At 43.0% G+C, this 13,920-nt stretch overlaps 1 protein-coding gene across 6 annotated transcripts in view; it reads right to left on the bottom strand.

The window, feature by feature from the left end:
* The window catches only part of THBS4 (thrombospondin 4), a 268,357-nt gene that overhangs the window by 16,559 nt on the left and 237,878 nt on the right, over positions 1-13,920 (bottom strand). For 5 of the 6 annotated variants that reach the window (XM_081506027.1, XM_081506025.1, XM_081506024.1 and 2 more), the window contains 8 exons: positions 10,787-11,034; positions 8,420-8,528; positions 7,951-8,033; positions 7,554-7,605; positions 7,130-7,332; positions 5,340-5,477; positions 3,044-3,112; positions 379-531 (listed from right to left, as the gene is read on the bottom strand). In XM_081506027.1, coding sequence (XP_081362153.1) covers positions 379-531; positions 3,044-3,112; positions 5,340-5,477; positions 7,130-7,332; positions 7,554-7,605; positions 7,951-8,033; positions 8,420-8,528; positions 10,787-11,034 — 1,055 coding nt within the window. Of the gene's footprint in view, positions 1-378; positions 532-3,043; positions 3,113-5,339; positions 5,478-7,129; positions 7,333-7,538; positions 7,606-7,950; positions 8,034-8,419; positions 8,529-10,786; positions 11,035-13,920 lie in introns of all 6 variants that reach the window. The other variant, XM_081506021.1, reaches the window with a different exon arrangement.

Raw genomic sequence — 13,920 nt, 5'->3', positions numbered from 1 at the left:
GAGGAAGGGCAGTGTGTTCATGTAAACCAGCAGCTTATCGAAGGACTAGTTGAGGGAAGGTGTCTCCCCCCTGTCCTGGGGCTCACCTCCTGAGCCTCCCACAGAGGGTGTATGGGAGCTGGGGCTCCATCAACAACATGCCCAAGAAGATGGTGTTGCCCCTTGGCCAAGAGAGAGCAAAGGTGGCTGATGGTTACGTGACTTCAGACTGCTCCCCACAAACTTCCGCTGACTCTGTTACGACCACATCCTTCATTTATTTTGATGGAGTTGCTTTCGTTTTTGAGTACTTTTACTCCGAAGGAAGCAGAAACCAGAGAGGGGTGGTGGTTCAAAGGGAAGAGGGAAAACGACAAAGCCAAGTAGCAGATGACTCACCACGCACGTCACATCCCCCTGCCTCTCTTCGATGCACTGGGCGTTCATACTGCAAGGGTTCAGTTCTGGATCTCTGCAGTTTCTTTCCATTTTGCATCCCCTCATCTGATCACCGATGTACCCTGGTTTGCAAGGCCCACAGCGATAAGATCCCTGCAAGGAGCAAAGCGAGACAATGAGCCGGGGGCTCAGACCTGGGAGCAAAGGGCCTATGATGGTGTCTATTTGTATATGGGCTTGATGATGCCAGGATGAAGTGAGCCCCATGCCTGCCTCTGTTATGTGTGTGTCTTATAACATCGTGTGAATATTGAGGGAGACACTAGCAGATTGGAAGCCACAGCCGGCCACAGAGACATGTGAGAATAGAACCAAAGGCAGAAGAAGGCTGGCCGGTGAGCCACGTGGTCTTGCCAGCTCCACTGTGGAGGAAGAGGAGGAAAGGGGTGAAAACCTTAATGAAGTTCTGGGAGGCGGAGAGAGAGAATTTACTCTGGGGACAAAGGATATGGTTTGGTTAAAAGGCAAGTTAATGTTCATTTTTAAAAACAATCAAGCGATGGACAGAGAAATGTCAGTGGCCTAGCACTGAGGATTTTTGATGAGGTGGGCTGGTGTGGAAGAAACCTGGCAAATGAGCTGTCAGCTCCATTGGGATAGCACTTCCAAGGCAGGCCTGACTTTTTTTTTAAAGACAGCTTTACTGAGATTGGATTTACATACCATGAAAGACACCAAATAAAGTATACAATTCAGTGATTTTAGTCACTCACAACTGCTTAATCACTAAGTGCAATAGATGCTCTCCAGTGATTTTTTAAAAATATTTATTTATTTGGCTGTGCAGGGACTTAGCTGTGGCATACATGATCTTCAGTTGTGGCATGTGAGATATAGTTCTCTGACCAGATATAGAAACCAGGCCCCCTGCATTGGGAACCTGGAGTCTTAGCCACTGGACCACCAGGGAAGTTCCTTTTTTTTTTTTTTTGCTGCACCACAGGGCTTATGGGATCTTAGTTCCCTAACCAGGGATTGAACCTGGGCCCTGGAAGAGACCTAACCATTGGACTGCCAGGAAATTCCCGCCAATGATATTTCTTGGTCTGTTAGCCTCCCTGGACCACAGCCTTTGGTCAGTTCTCTCCTTTTCTTTGCTTCTCTGCTCATCTTCCTTCGTGTAGTTGTTTATTTTTGAGGTTCTCTACAGTTCTACTTTCTAGACAATTCCACTGCCTACTTTTCTTCTCCCACGGTGGCTTTAGTTATTACCTTCATGTCGGTGTCTCCCAGATCTATTTCTGCAGACTAGCTTTCTCCTGGTAAAAAGCTAAGAAGCAGTAAATCCCAGTATATTAGCAGGCAGTGTTGTGAATTAAAACGGTTCTGCAGGCAAACTGGACATCTTACGAGATGTGTGGTCCTCGCCTAATTATTTAACTTTACTGTGCCTCAGCTCCTTGAGCTGTAAAATGGGAATAATGATAGTGCCTAATGACAGATTGTTGTAAGGATTAAAATAAATGGCAATATTTATAAAATGCTTTGACATATAAGGAAACTAGGAACCTGGAGATTAAAAACCTTTCCCAGGAACATACAGTAAGTGAGAAGCAGTGATGTTGTTGTTTAGTTGCTCAGTCATGTCCGACTCTTTGCGACCCCATGGACTGTAGCCCACCAGGCTCCTCGGTCCACGGGATTTCTGAGGCAAGAGTATGTGGAGTGGGTTGGTATTTCCTTCTCTAGGGGATCTTCTGACCCAGGGATTGAACCCATACCTCCTTCACTGGCCGGTGGATTTTTTTTCTTACCGCTGAACCACCAGGGAAGAGAGAAGCAGCAATAGCTGGAGCCACTAGTTCTTTCCTGACAGTCTACTCTGCTACATCTATCATCTTGGAAAGAATCAACAGGAACTTCCAGAAATAAAACCCTTTTCCAAAGAGTTAAAATTTAGACCCCTAAGTGTTAAGCAGTTTAATTTAACACAAATGACTTTTGAGAAGTTCTGTAAAAACAATGAATACCATTTGGGAATTGTCACCAGTAAAATGCCTATTCTGGAATACTGAACTCTTAATACAAACTAAGAAGCTCTTTCTATTTAAAACACATAAGAACGATAATATTTCATTAAATAAACATTCATCCAAAAGCCCAACAATGCAACTTTGAAAGATGATAAAGAACAAGGTTGGCATTTTGAAAATTATTATTTTGGACATGCTCCTCTTGCTTGTGAGATCTTAGTTCCCAGACCAGGGACTGAACCTGTACCCTCAACGTTGAAAGCATAGAGTCCTAACCACTGGATTGTCAGAGAATTCCATTATAAAGTTATTCTTATATAAAAAATTACTTATCAATTACTCTTACAGTAAAAACTTTTTCAGTACAAAACTTTTTATTTTTTGGCCATGCTGCACAGCATGTAGGATCTTAGTTCCTCAACCATGGATTGAACCTGCACCCCCTGCATTGAAAGTGTTGAGCCTCAACCATTGGACCACCAGGGAAGCCACTCAGCACAAACTTTTATCCTCATTTGCAAATCAAATATATTATGCCCATATGTTCTCTACTGCCTTGGGGTTATGATTTATAGATACACACTTGTTTTAATAACTGGTCATCAATAACAAGAGCCATGAAACATACTTACCAAAGTGTTAATACAGATAGAATTGAGAACACATGCTCCGTTTAGACACTCATCTATATCAGTGCAGACCTAGTGCAGAAGAGTTGAAAGAGGCACATTGTTTAAGTAGACAGGCAAATACATTTTGCTTTGTTTTGACATCTTTGGTTGAAGTGACAACACGGACTTTCAGAGTGGCTGGTCATCAGAGCACTGTTTTCGCCATCTCGCTGTGTTTGCATTGGTCTGGGCTCAACCTAATTCCAAGTGATAGCTGACTCCTTGGTATTTAAAGTTGTTCAGAAACTTAACATAATTAATCTGCCACAACCTCAGGAAGGTTCTGCTTTACCCTGCCTGGGACTCATGCACTTCTACCCAAGGATTCCTATCTTTACTCAGTTCTGAAAAATCCTCAGTTCCCCTCTGCTCCTGTTCCTTCTATTCTTTCTTTGTAACTACACTTAAACAAATACTGGACTTTCTTAATCTCTTTTGACTCTTAACCTCTCATTCCTGTTTTCCATATTTTTCTTTCTCTGTGCTATATTCCAAATGATTTCCTTAGATATGCCTTCTAGATAATAAATCCCCTGCTAGCTGTTTTGCTCATCTATTTTATTTTTGATGTCAGTTATTATATTTTTCACTGAACAAATTTTACTTGGTTATTTTTTCAAACCTGACTATATATTTTTTTCCACTTTTCCCTATCCTTGAACTATGGTATCTATTTTTTCCTTTTTCTCCTTCTGAACTCATTTTATATTTGTCATATCTCCTCAGGGTAGCTTCTTTATATAAATTACATTTTTGTTTATGAGTATATCCTTAGTGGCCTTGCTTTTGCTTGAGGGTGTCCCACGGGCCCTGAGTTTTGGAGTCTCTTCACAAAGTGATATCAGCCAGGGCCCTGGGGATTTTACTGCCCTAAGGCTAGTTTTTATGTCAATTTGGGGGATTGTTTCTGCATTCTATGTATAACACAGATTCGGAGCTCACAACTTTATGTTGTACAAGATGGGAACTTTGATTTGCTGTGGGGAACCATGATTTGCTGTCAACCATATCCCAAAACTGACAAGCTTCCTGTTGATTTGCAGGGGGATGGTTAGGGAAGTTTTTTCATCTCCTTGTAATGAGGAGGGTAGCTCTCTGAGGCTTCTGGCTTTCTTTAGGGGTATTAGGTCTTTTCAAAAGTATCTGCTATACCCACATAGTGCAAGAACCCCAGTTTCCCACGTGGAGGGCCTATACCCATCTTCTATCTCCCATGAGCTGCTGTGGCATCAGCTTCCATCTACAGCTCTGATTCTGAGTTCCCACTTTGTTTCTAGAATCTGCACATTTCCTTGTATTTCTTTTGATATTGGTCATGCATTAAAATTTGTTGTTAAATGTTAGCAAGTTGGCTCCCTTCGACTTGAGTTCCTTCTACCATACTGGAAATCCACTGGAAAGGCTCCTTCCTAGCTTACATAAGGCACCTTCTATTTCTTTTTGTCTGTTTCCCTTGGCTTAGTCTTGATGATTCTGTCTTTACAGAAGAGGAAGTAAAGCTTTAGGTCATTACTCTAATGACTTCTTGCCATCCCTGTGTGTCTAGCTTGGTTCCTTTTTCCAGTCTAAAAAATGATGCCCTCTAGAATTCTTTGATAGGCAGCTAGGAAATAATGAACCTCTGTCCTCTTCAAAGCTAATAATTTCCCTAAGGCAGTAAAATATATTTATAGACCAACCATTTTTAAGGGCTGAATACATCAGAAGGAATTTCACAGTCAGTCAGTTAAATAATGACCAGGATATAGTAGAACATCGGGAAATAAATGGAGACTGTCACAAACTGCTCAAGAGCTTTATGGCAATTTATAGCTGATATAAGAAGAAAGAGGGTTTCCTCAGGGGATTACTTCTACTCTTGAAATCCTCTCATCTCTAAAACAGCTTCTGATCAGCAACAATGACTGTATAGAAGTGACCTAAGTTTTCAAAGCTTTTATTTGTTTCCCCAGTTCTTAAGTTATTGTGTCACTAATCGTTCAAATGGCTACCAACAAAATAAGCCTGGATCCAGCCACACATCCAGTTTTACCTCCTTCACTGCTTTTCTAAAGATACTCGATGATCCCAGTTGACTAGCTTGCTCCTCACCAGCCTTGATGGACACATATATTCAGAAATGAGTTGGAAAAATCTGCTAATGTGCCCATAGTGCCTGAGGACATTCCACACGCCCTTGTGGAATGGAAAGAGATGGGACCCAACCAAAGGTTTCCTGTTGGTGATTAAAGATCAAAAGACCACCACTTCAGCCCACCTGCTTGTTTGTCTTGGCGAAATTGATCCCAACGCCCTGCACCATGGGCCCTGTGAAGCCCACCGGGCAGGCATCACATCTGAAGCCAGGAGCCAGGTTTACACAGCGCACGCCAGGGTAGCAGGGGTGGTATTTGCACTAGAGAGAAACAAAAATTCAGTCTGTAGCCACAGGGAGAAGACACGCTCAAACGTCCATTCATCTCTTTGCACAAACTTGTGGAATCACTTAACTATCCATTTTTTGGTGGCTGAAATGATCAAAGGCAATAAAGACTTCCAATTTCATAGTGACTCACAGAATCCCTGAAACACACGGCCTGGAAGCTGCCTTGTTGTGAGCTTCGCTATTGTATAGAATGAAGCACAGCTGAGTGTAAAGGGTCCTAATGTTAACCAGTCTACCTCCCAGGGCAAACTCCCTGATATTCTAACTTGGAATTTAAAAACGTCTGGGAGAGAAAAGTGCTCCTGGACCACTTGTCAGGTGGCCATTGAGTCCAAAGGCATTATTAAAGCAATTACTCAAAGAAAAAGACCTTGAGAAGATTAAGCCAGTTGTCATTTCTTCAGTAAGATGTGATTCATCAGGGGCTGTTCCTGACTTTGTACCCTATCAAGCTCATGGCTGTTCCAAGGCTCTCACAATCTAGGAGATTCATTCTTCTTTTTTTTTTTTTAAACCACTTCAACTAATGTAAAAAACATGACCACTTCCTGCCCTTTCACAAGAAGGAAAATTCCAGTTCACAGATAAGAACCACATGCAGCTCTGTGAAACATGTGCAGATGCTCTTCCAAAGGAGGGATAACTAGAGATCATCTTAATTGCTTACTACCTTGTGGGCTACCACAAGTTTGTAGGATGCATGTACACAAGCTAAGCTCCTTCCAGCCTTCCTCTGGCCTGAAAGTGTAAAAGTGTTAGTTGCTCAGTTGCGTCCGACTCTTTGTGACCCCATGAACTATAATCCGCCAGGCTCCTCTGTCTGCAGGATTCTCCAGGCAAGAATACTGGAGTGGGTGGCCATTCCCTTGCCCAGAGGATCTTCCTGACTCAGGGATTGAATCCTGGTCTCCTGCATTGCCGGTAGATTCTTTACCATCCGAGCCACCAGGGAAGCCCTCCTCTGCCCTGATGGAAGGACAAAGGCACATGCTGTGGGCAGCCTTGCCACTCACTATGAACACTGACTTGAGACTGGACCAGTGATTGGATAACTATGGTCTTGAAACAATCTCTGTCAGAGGCTTTGCCAGCTGGCCAAACAGCCTGTATTTGCCGTACATGTCTTTCTGGCTCCTTCTCTGGGCACTTTTGGTTACTCACAGGTTATGGGGCCCCCTCAAAAGGTCTTGTTGGTTTGAGATTCCTCTCACTCCTCCACTGAGGAAGCCTGAAGAAATCAGTTGCAACCCCTAAAATACACCCTTACCCAGATCGTTCCCTTTCCACATTCACAAGTGTACAAAAAAAATCACAGAAGTCCCAGAGACTGCTTATGAGAATCAGCGGTAGAGTCGAAGGCTGAAATCTCAGCATTGCAGCAACACGAACCACCGCGGTGGGAAGCCCAGACAGGAGGTACAATGATGGCGGCCACAACCGTAGGTCGCGCCTCCTCCTCCCCACCACCCATGGGTCTCTGAAGATTCCCGAGGGAGTCGTTTTTATGTGGCTTGGAGGACAACCCAACTCAGCCGGCAGTCATCGACCTGGCTTCTCTCACCATTAGCCGCAGGCTGTATGAGATACCGAGGGAGCCCCGCTCTGTCTAGCTGAGTGCTTACCTCATCGACATCAGAGCAGGCGATCCCGTTTCCCGTGTAGCCCTCGGGGCAGGGTCCGCACTGAAAGCCGTCTCTCGTGTCGGTGCAGCGCACGCCGCGGAAACACGGGCTGGAGTCACAGCGGCGCACCGGGGGTGTCGGGGACGCCGCGGGAGCCACGGGCACCAGGGTGTTGGGGGTTGGAGACTGAAAGCTGAGAGGACCTAGACAAAAACCATCATCCCCAGGCTGCTAAACCACCAAGAAAATAGAGCTGATACAGGATGTGGTTCAGCTTCCCGGTGAGTTTCTTCTCCCTTCCCTCCACCTCGGTGCCAAACCTCCACAAACCGCAGCCGGCGGAGCCTCACCCACCCAGGCCCTTCAGCAGTCCGCATTTGCTTGTCCAACTCAGAAGCATGCCAGTTACTAGAAAAGCACTTACCGCAAGCCTGGCATTCGGCTATGGTGTTTCGCAAAAATGATGTTTCCTTGACCTTTAGAAATGGGAAGGGGAAAAAAAAAAAGATGGAAAAGGAGTACCTGATGTATAATCCAGGAATGAAAGAATCCATGAGTGGCAAACTGTTAAACAGAACCTAAAGGAGTGTTAACACAGCCCTGGGTGGCTCCCATTCTGCCTGGAGCCCTGGTGTGTTTATCACCCGTCGGCCCCCCATTTTCAGAGCCCTTCCAGCAGAGCCCCAGGGCGGCAGGCTGCATGGGGCACCTGAGGGCTGGCTCCAGGACCTTCCCTGCCTCTGCAGGCCTGAAGCTCCATCAGCTCCAACAGAGAACGTCTCTGTTATAGGACTTTTCTGATGGTCCATCCAGCTTGCTACCTGCTGTCTCAGAAGATCCTTCACCTCTCCCAGGAGCTGGTTTAGTTGTGACATCTGCCCCAAGAACTGTCGATTAAAGTCTCCTGTAGGAATAGTGGAAGGAAAGGAGCATCAGAAAGTGACAGCTATTTCTACAGTGACTCAAAGCCAAACAATTTCCCAGAGAATTATCATGATGAAAAACTCGGGGTATGAGAATTTAACATGGGGTAAAATTCATCTAATTCACCTAAAAAATAATGATAACAATGCCACTGCTCTAGTTAGTCCAAATTCCTATGAGTTATACAAACACAAGTGCGATGAAGATACCTCTTGCCCTGGACTTTGGCACGAAAGCCTGATTTCTATAGACACATCCTATAGACTGCCCTGCTGACAGCCCACCCTTCTTCAATGATAGGACCCAGCCCATCACGGGCCTGGGGGTTTATTGATGGAGGTGACCAAACGGACTGAGAACACACACCTGTGTTTGTGGTGGCCAGTGGCTCGCTCTGCTGCAGGAAGCAGTCTTGCAGGCTGGCCACCTGGATCAGCGAGCCTCTCACCACCAGCTTCAGCTCTTCCAAAGAGTCCTGGAAGAAATTGGATTCATACCACACATTGCTGATGCCATTCAAAAGCCAGTGGGCATGCAGACTCACATAATTTTCATAACACAGTAGGCCTGAATACTTGGACTCTGACATTTTACATAATTTTGTGGGTTTGCATTTTTTCCTGAAGCCCGGGAGCCCTGCCCTTCTGACTGAAGCAAATATGGAAGCAGCCAGCAGCTTAGGAGAGTGCTGGCATCCAGTGTGGTCTTAGAGTTCATCAAGGTGACTTGGAGAAAAGAAAAGGCCCTTTTCCTTCATGGTAAACAAGTTCTTTTGTGGTAGGAGCCTCTTAAGAATTGTCTGTTTATGGAGTTTTGACTGCAATGAATAAGACATTGATCCCAATTTTAAACACTATTATTTTTAGGATGTCTTGGCTCCAGGTTTTAGCAAAGTCTCTGGTTTCCTTGGATTATGAGAAAGAATACACAGTATATTCTATGATGTATATTTTTGCACATTTTCACATTACTGGATGATAACAATCATTCGTGATTGTTAGTCATCAAGTTAATATTCTCACCCCTTAATTTTGTAGCTTTTACCTGTACCCATTATTTTATACACAGATGATAGAAAATGTTTATGTTAACTGCTGATGTAAGGTCTTCACCCTTATTTTAGAAATGAGCACGCTGAGGATTTTCAGAGGGATTCTGCTTTTCAATTTAGTTAAGATGTATGCAACACGTTGTATGTAACAGATATTGTGTTGGAACCAGACCATAAGCTCTATGGAGGCCATGACTATTTTGCCAACTATGGGATACCTAATGCCTAGAATGTGCATATTGACTGACTGAGTAAATGAGAAGATGAATATGAAGATAGAGCATTGTGGTCCTTGCTGACAATCTAAGGAAGTAGAATTTGGGGGGAAAAAATTCAAAAAATTCCATCTGTTTTTGATGACCTTGGCTTTTAGAAATTGACTTATTTGGTGGTGGATACTAATTTCTGAAATAGAGACATAATTTCTGACTGTCATTCTGACTATATGGGCTACTCTGGGGATTCAGAAATAAAATTTAGCATATCTCTCCATTAATTTTTTTCTCTTTCTATAAATCTACACTAAATATATATATATATATTTTTTTTCTCTCTCTGTCCAAATCTAGATTTTAGTCTTGAAGTTTCTGCTTGAAAATGCTCTCTATATTTTAAGCACAAATTCTAGTATCTGTTTCACAGTTTTTATATCATTATCTAAAGTTTCTCAGCATTCCTAGTTATAACCAAAATTGCTGTTTATAACCTGTTTCTTTGTACAAAAGGCTCAGAACACCTTGGTACTGGGTTGGCCAAAAAGCTTATTCAGATTTTTCCCATAACATTGTGCAGAAAAATCCAAATCAACTTTTTGGCCAACACTATACAAGCATATGTAAATTAGTTAAAGCACATATAATGAAGTAATGAGACAGAAATGGAAAATTGTGATTGTGATAAATAAGATAACAACAATATGGGCCACAGTGGATGAACATGGTTATTGATTTTGGCACTGAATTCCATATCAGATGAAATTCAGGAACTATGACCAGTTATAGTAATAATTGGAAAAGACAAAGAATACTAATTATTTATAGGAAATGGAGTATTTCCTATAAATAAGAAAATTATATCTTGTTTTTTAACAAAATTATAGAAGAAATATATGTGGCAATCTCTACAGTAGCTGCAATGACATAATGGAAAAAATACCATCAACATGGCATAAAACAGAAGACAGAAGTGATGTAATATGTAAGGCCTCATGGAAGTAAGTTGGCAATAAGGTTCTTCTTGTTAGAGATGCTCTAGTAAGACCTATGGAAAATGTTGTTCCTGGTGCTTGGCAAGTTCCAATCATTCTTTTTTACTTCTATTAAAAAATTATAAATTTATGAAAGATTAAAAATAGATCATCTTACTGCCCTAAGATAGTTTAAAAGTTTTTGCTGTTCCTCTTCTACTTTATAATTATATGCCCAAAGTCTCCACTTAACTAAAGGAGTAGCTCTCCAATTTTGACTTCGCATTAGAATCAGTAGTTTTAAAAGGACTGATGCCAAGGCACCACCTCCATAGACTGATTTGTCTGGAGTGTGGGCCATCTAGCAGTTGGTTTTTAAGTGCAGTAAGTGATCCTAATATGCAGTCAGAATTAGACCCATTCTTGACCTCAGTCCACTCTTCTGCATTCTCAGAAACCATCTTTCCACTTTGGAGAATGGTCTGTGGGTTCTTACGTGTGCCTTCCTCTGGAAAGTCCTCAGTTCTACAGCCTCGGGGCTCTGGGCGAGGCCGGAAAAGGCTCTGGGGAGGTTGTGGATGGAGTCCACTCGGGTGCAGTCCAGGAACAGCTCCACGGAGCCGGCCCCCCGGTGGAGGTTGGTCAGTCTCAGCAGCAGCCTGTGCCTCCTGCCATCAGCCAGCTGCAGGTTGTTGAAAACCACCAGGTGAATCCTCCCATCGTTCTTCAGGTAACGGAGGACAGCTGGAACCAAGCACAGACCAGTGAATGATGAGAGAAGGGAAGAGGGGGTGACTCTGTGCTGAACAGCCTCCAGGTAACAATGAAACAACCAGGTCATCGGAAAGATGCAAGCAAGTCAGAACCATAAATGTTCAATGTTTTGTGTGCACTGGCCACCCACTGTTGCTGGAGATGTTCTGTGCTCATGAAAAGAGAAGATAAGTAGTAAATTTGAAAACAAACAATATAATTTCAGATAACGATGAGTACAGTGAACCAGCAGAACACATTGAAAGTCAACTAACATCCAAGTAAGCTCCTAAGGGCATGAATTCATTAATTCACCAACATTTCCTGAGCACTACTATGGGGCTGGGTGCTGCCCTTCATTGTTTTAAACATTTATATTCTGTTCATTGCAACCCTATGAAACTGGAATTGACTACAGGTAAGGAAAGTGAAGCTCAGATAAGTGAAGTAACTTGCTCAAGGATATAGTAAGAGACAGGACTAGATTTAAAGCCGAGTGTGGTTTATTCCGTGGCTAAAGAATGCTAGGCCTGGATGGGATTTTGTAAGCATATATTGAATCAGGTGTAATCTGTTGTATTATCCCTCAGTAAAACCTGTTTTCAAATTTTAACAATGCTCAGTTAGAAAACCAAAGGTATCCATGGATGCAAAAGAAAGACTCCATGGGAGATCCACTGCCTTACATAGGAAGATATTCTCAGTATTATGTGGAGTGAAAAGAAGTTACGGGTCAGTATAGGTTCGCTCCAAAAAAAACTATGTATGTATGTACATATAGTATATACACAGATACAGAAAATCAGAAGAAAATATTTGTATGGTCATTTCTGGGTGCTTGGTGATATGTGTTTCTTTGTTATTTTCATTGTCTGATTTTTCTATACAAGAAACTTAAGCATTACTTACATAATACAAAAAAGTAAAAAAAAAAAAAATTCCACATATAAACCCAGAGTGTGCTACAGCAATCTGTATGATTCAGAGCAAGAAACTGGGACCATCTCTCTTCGGGTGCCTCTTCTGTGAAGTGTAAACGCCAACTTGGTGCTGCCCAGACAGGAATACCTGTTTATGCTGCAGTATTGCCAGAGAAAATAATCACTAGTATGAAATTTAAAGGTGTTTTTGAAGACTTCCCCCAAATACATTCGACTTTCTAGGTTGATTTCCCTACCCTTCTAGAATCTGACTAGATTTGCTTTTCCATTTGACCATGGCTGGAGGGGGGCCAGTTGGCATCTGGGTCTGGGGTATAGAGAGAAACCAGGAGGAGTCAGGAGATCTCCCCTCGTGCCTATGGGACCACCACCACTTGCTTACTGAGAGAGAAGAACTGCCTAGAAGGCCTTTCTATGACTATAGGACAACACTATGCTTCCTGAAGCAAAGTATCGGTAAGACTTAAATGTGGAACGAGGAGAAAGAAAACAGACGTGGGTAGACATTCTTGAGGTATTTTAAATGTAAGTATTTTTACCCCTTTTTTTAATATTGTTGAGAATTTATAATAGTAACAGCATGGCTTGAAATTTGAGGCATAAAGTACACAAAAGAGGGGGGAAATTGAGCCCAAACATATGCACTAATTCAATATTTTAAAACCTCCATTCCTTTACTTTTGAAATAGTTTTGTAAATCCCCAGCATTTTTACAGGCCAATGTAAACACCACTGAGACCACCAGACCTCAACCGGGTCACAGACACATACATACACTCAGGATCTCCTTATTTTCCTTTCGGCCACAACCTCTGTTCCTCGTATTAACAGGTTAAGAGGATACGTAGAGTAGCTTAAAACAAATACTTGTGGTTTTTCTCCTCCAACTGAGATTTCTGGTGGAATTCAAAGGAGACATATTTTAGTGGACCTCTTGCTTGCTTTTAGCAGGCCTTCCAGGCCATGTGGGTCATGATTTATTTTCATAACTGAATCGCTAAGTTTAATTTTATAAATACTACCTAGTGGAGTAATTTCCGCCTAACAGGTGCTCATTAAATGTTGTGAATATGAAATTTCAATGAATAATTAGATGACTGCATTGAAAGCTTTTCACATATAAATTGCAAAGTTTAGAGAGTGGCAATTTAATATCTACTGCAGACAGCCAAACCTGCTATTGTGTTCACGCTGTCATTTGAGGGCATTCCACACTTCTGCCTTGCTTTGCGTTGCAGTGCAACACTGAAATAGGTTCCTCCCGCTCCCAGATCTTGTGACAAGAGCGAGAGTGGGGGGGTGGTGGAGGAAAAGAATTATGGAAACTTCCATCTTCACAAGGTCTGTTAGCAGAAAAATTATCAAGTGCTTCGATATTTACTATTCTTCACACTTGATCCAATAATTCTCATTTTGCTTATGGCTTTCATTTTTCTTTTTTATTGCAAGTTCCTTAGTTCAGTGCTTCTATACTTATTTTAGCTTCAGAGCAGTAACATTACCCAGAGGGTCGACAGGCACTGCTCAGAGAACACATTTTCCCACCAGTCAGACTGAGCCTAGAGACAGACTCAAGCCAGGGGTCCACAGCCTGGGACACTCCCTGAGCTTCTTCAGAAGCAGCACCATCAGAAGGGACAGAACAGACCCAGTTCCCATCTTCTCTCTCTGGTCCCCCTTACCAGTGCTCATCTCACCCAGTCTCAGCCCCCTCCCCGACACACATACACACACAGGGGGGCAAAACAGAGGGGAGAATACTAGTCGGCCAGCAGGACATCACTTCGCCTCCAGAAGGAATGAGAAGTCAGGCCCGGGAGCTGGAAGGAGCCGTCTTCTTTCTGCTCCATCCCACCCCTGCCCCTCAGCACCCCAGGGAGCACTGCACTCAGGAAAACAGCCGTCACTGGGGACAGCTCTGCTTCTTCAGCTGAGG

The sequence above is a fragment of the Giraffa tippelskirchi genome, chromosome 7, assembly GCF_054371585.1.
Source record: "Giraffa tippelskirchi isolate mGirTip1 chromosome 7, T2T-mGirTip1v1.2.pri, whole genome shotgun sequence".
NCBI lineage: Eukaryota > Metazoa > Chordata > Mammalia > Artiodactyla > Giraffidae > Giraffa > Giraffa tippelskirchi.
The sequence above is the reverse complement of the archived record's forward strand: the minus strand, read 5'-3'. Positions and strand labels throughout refer to the sequence as shown.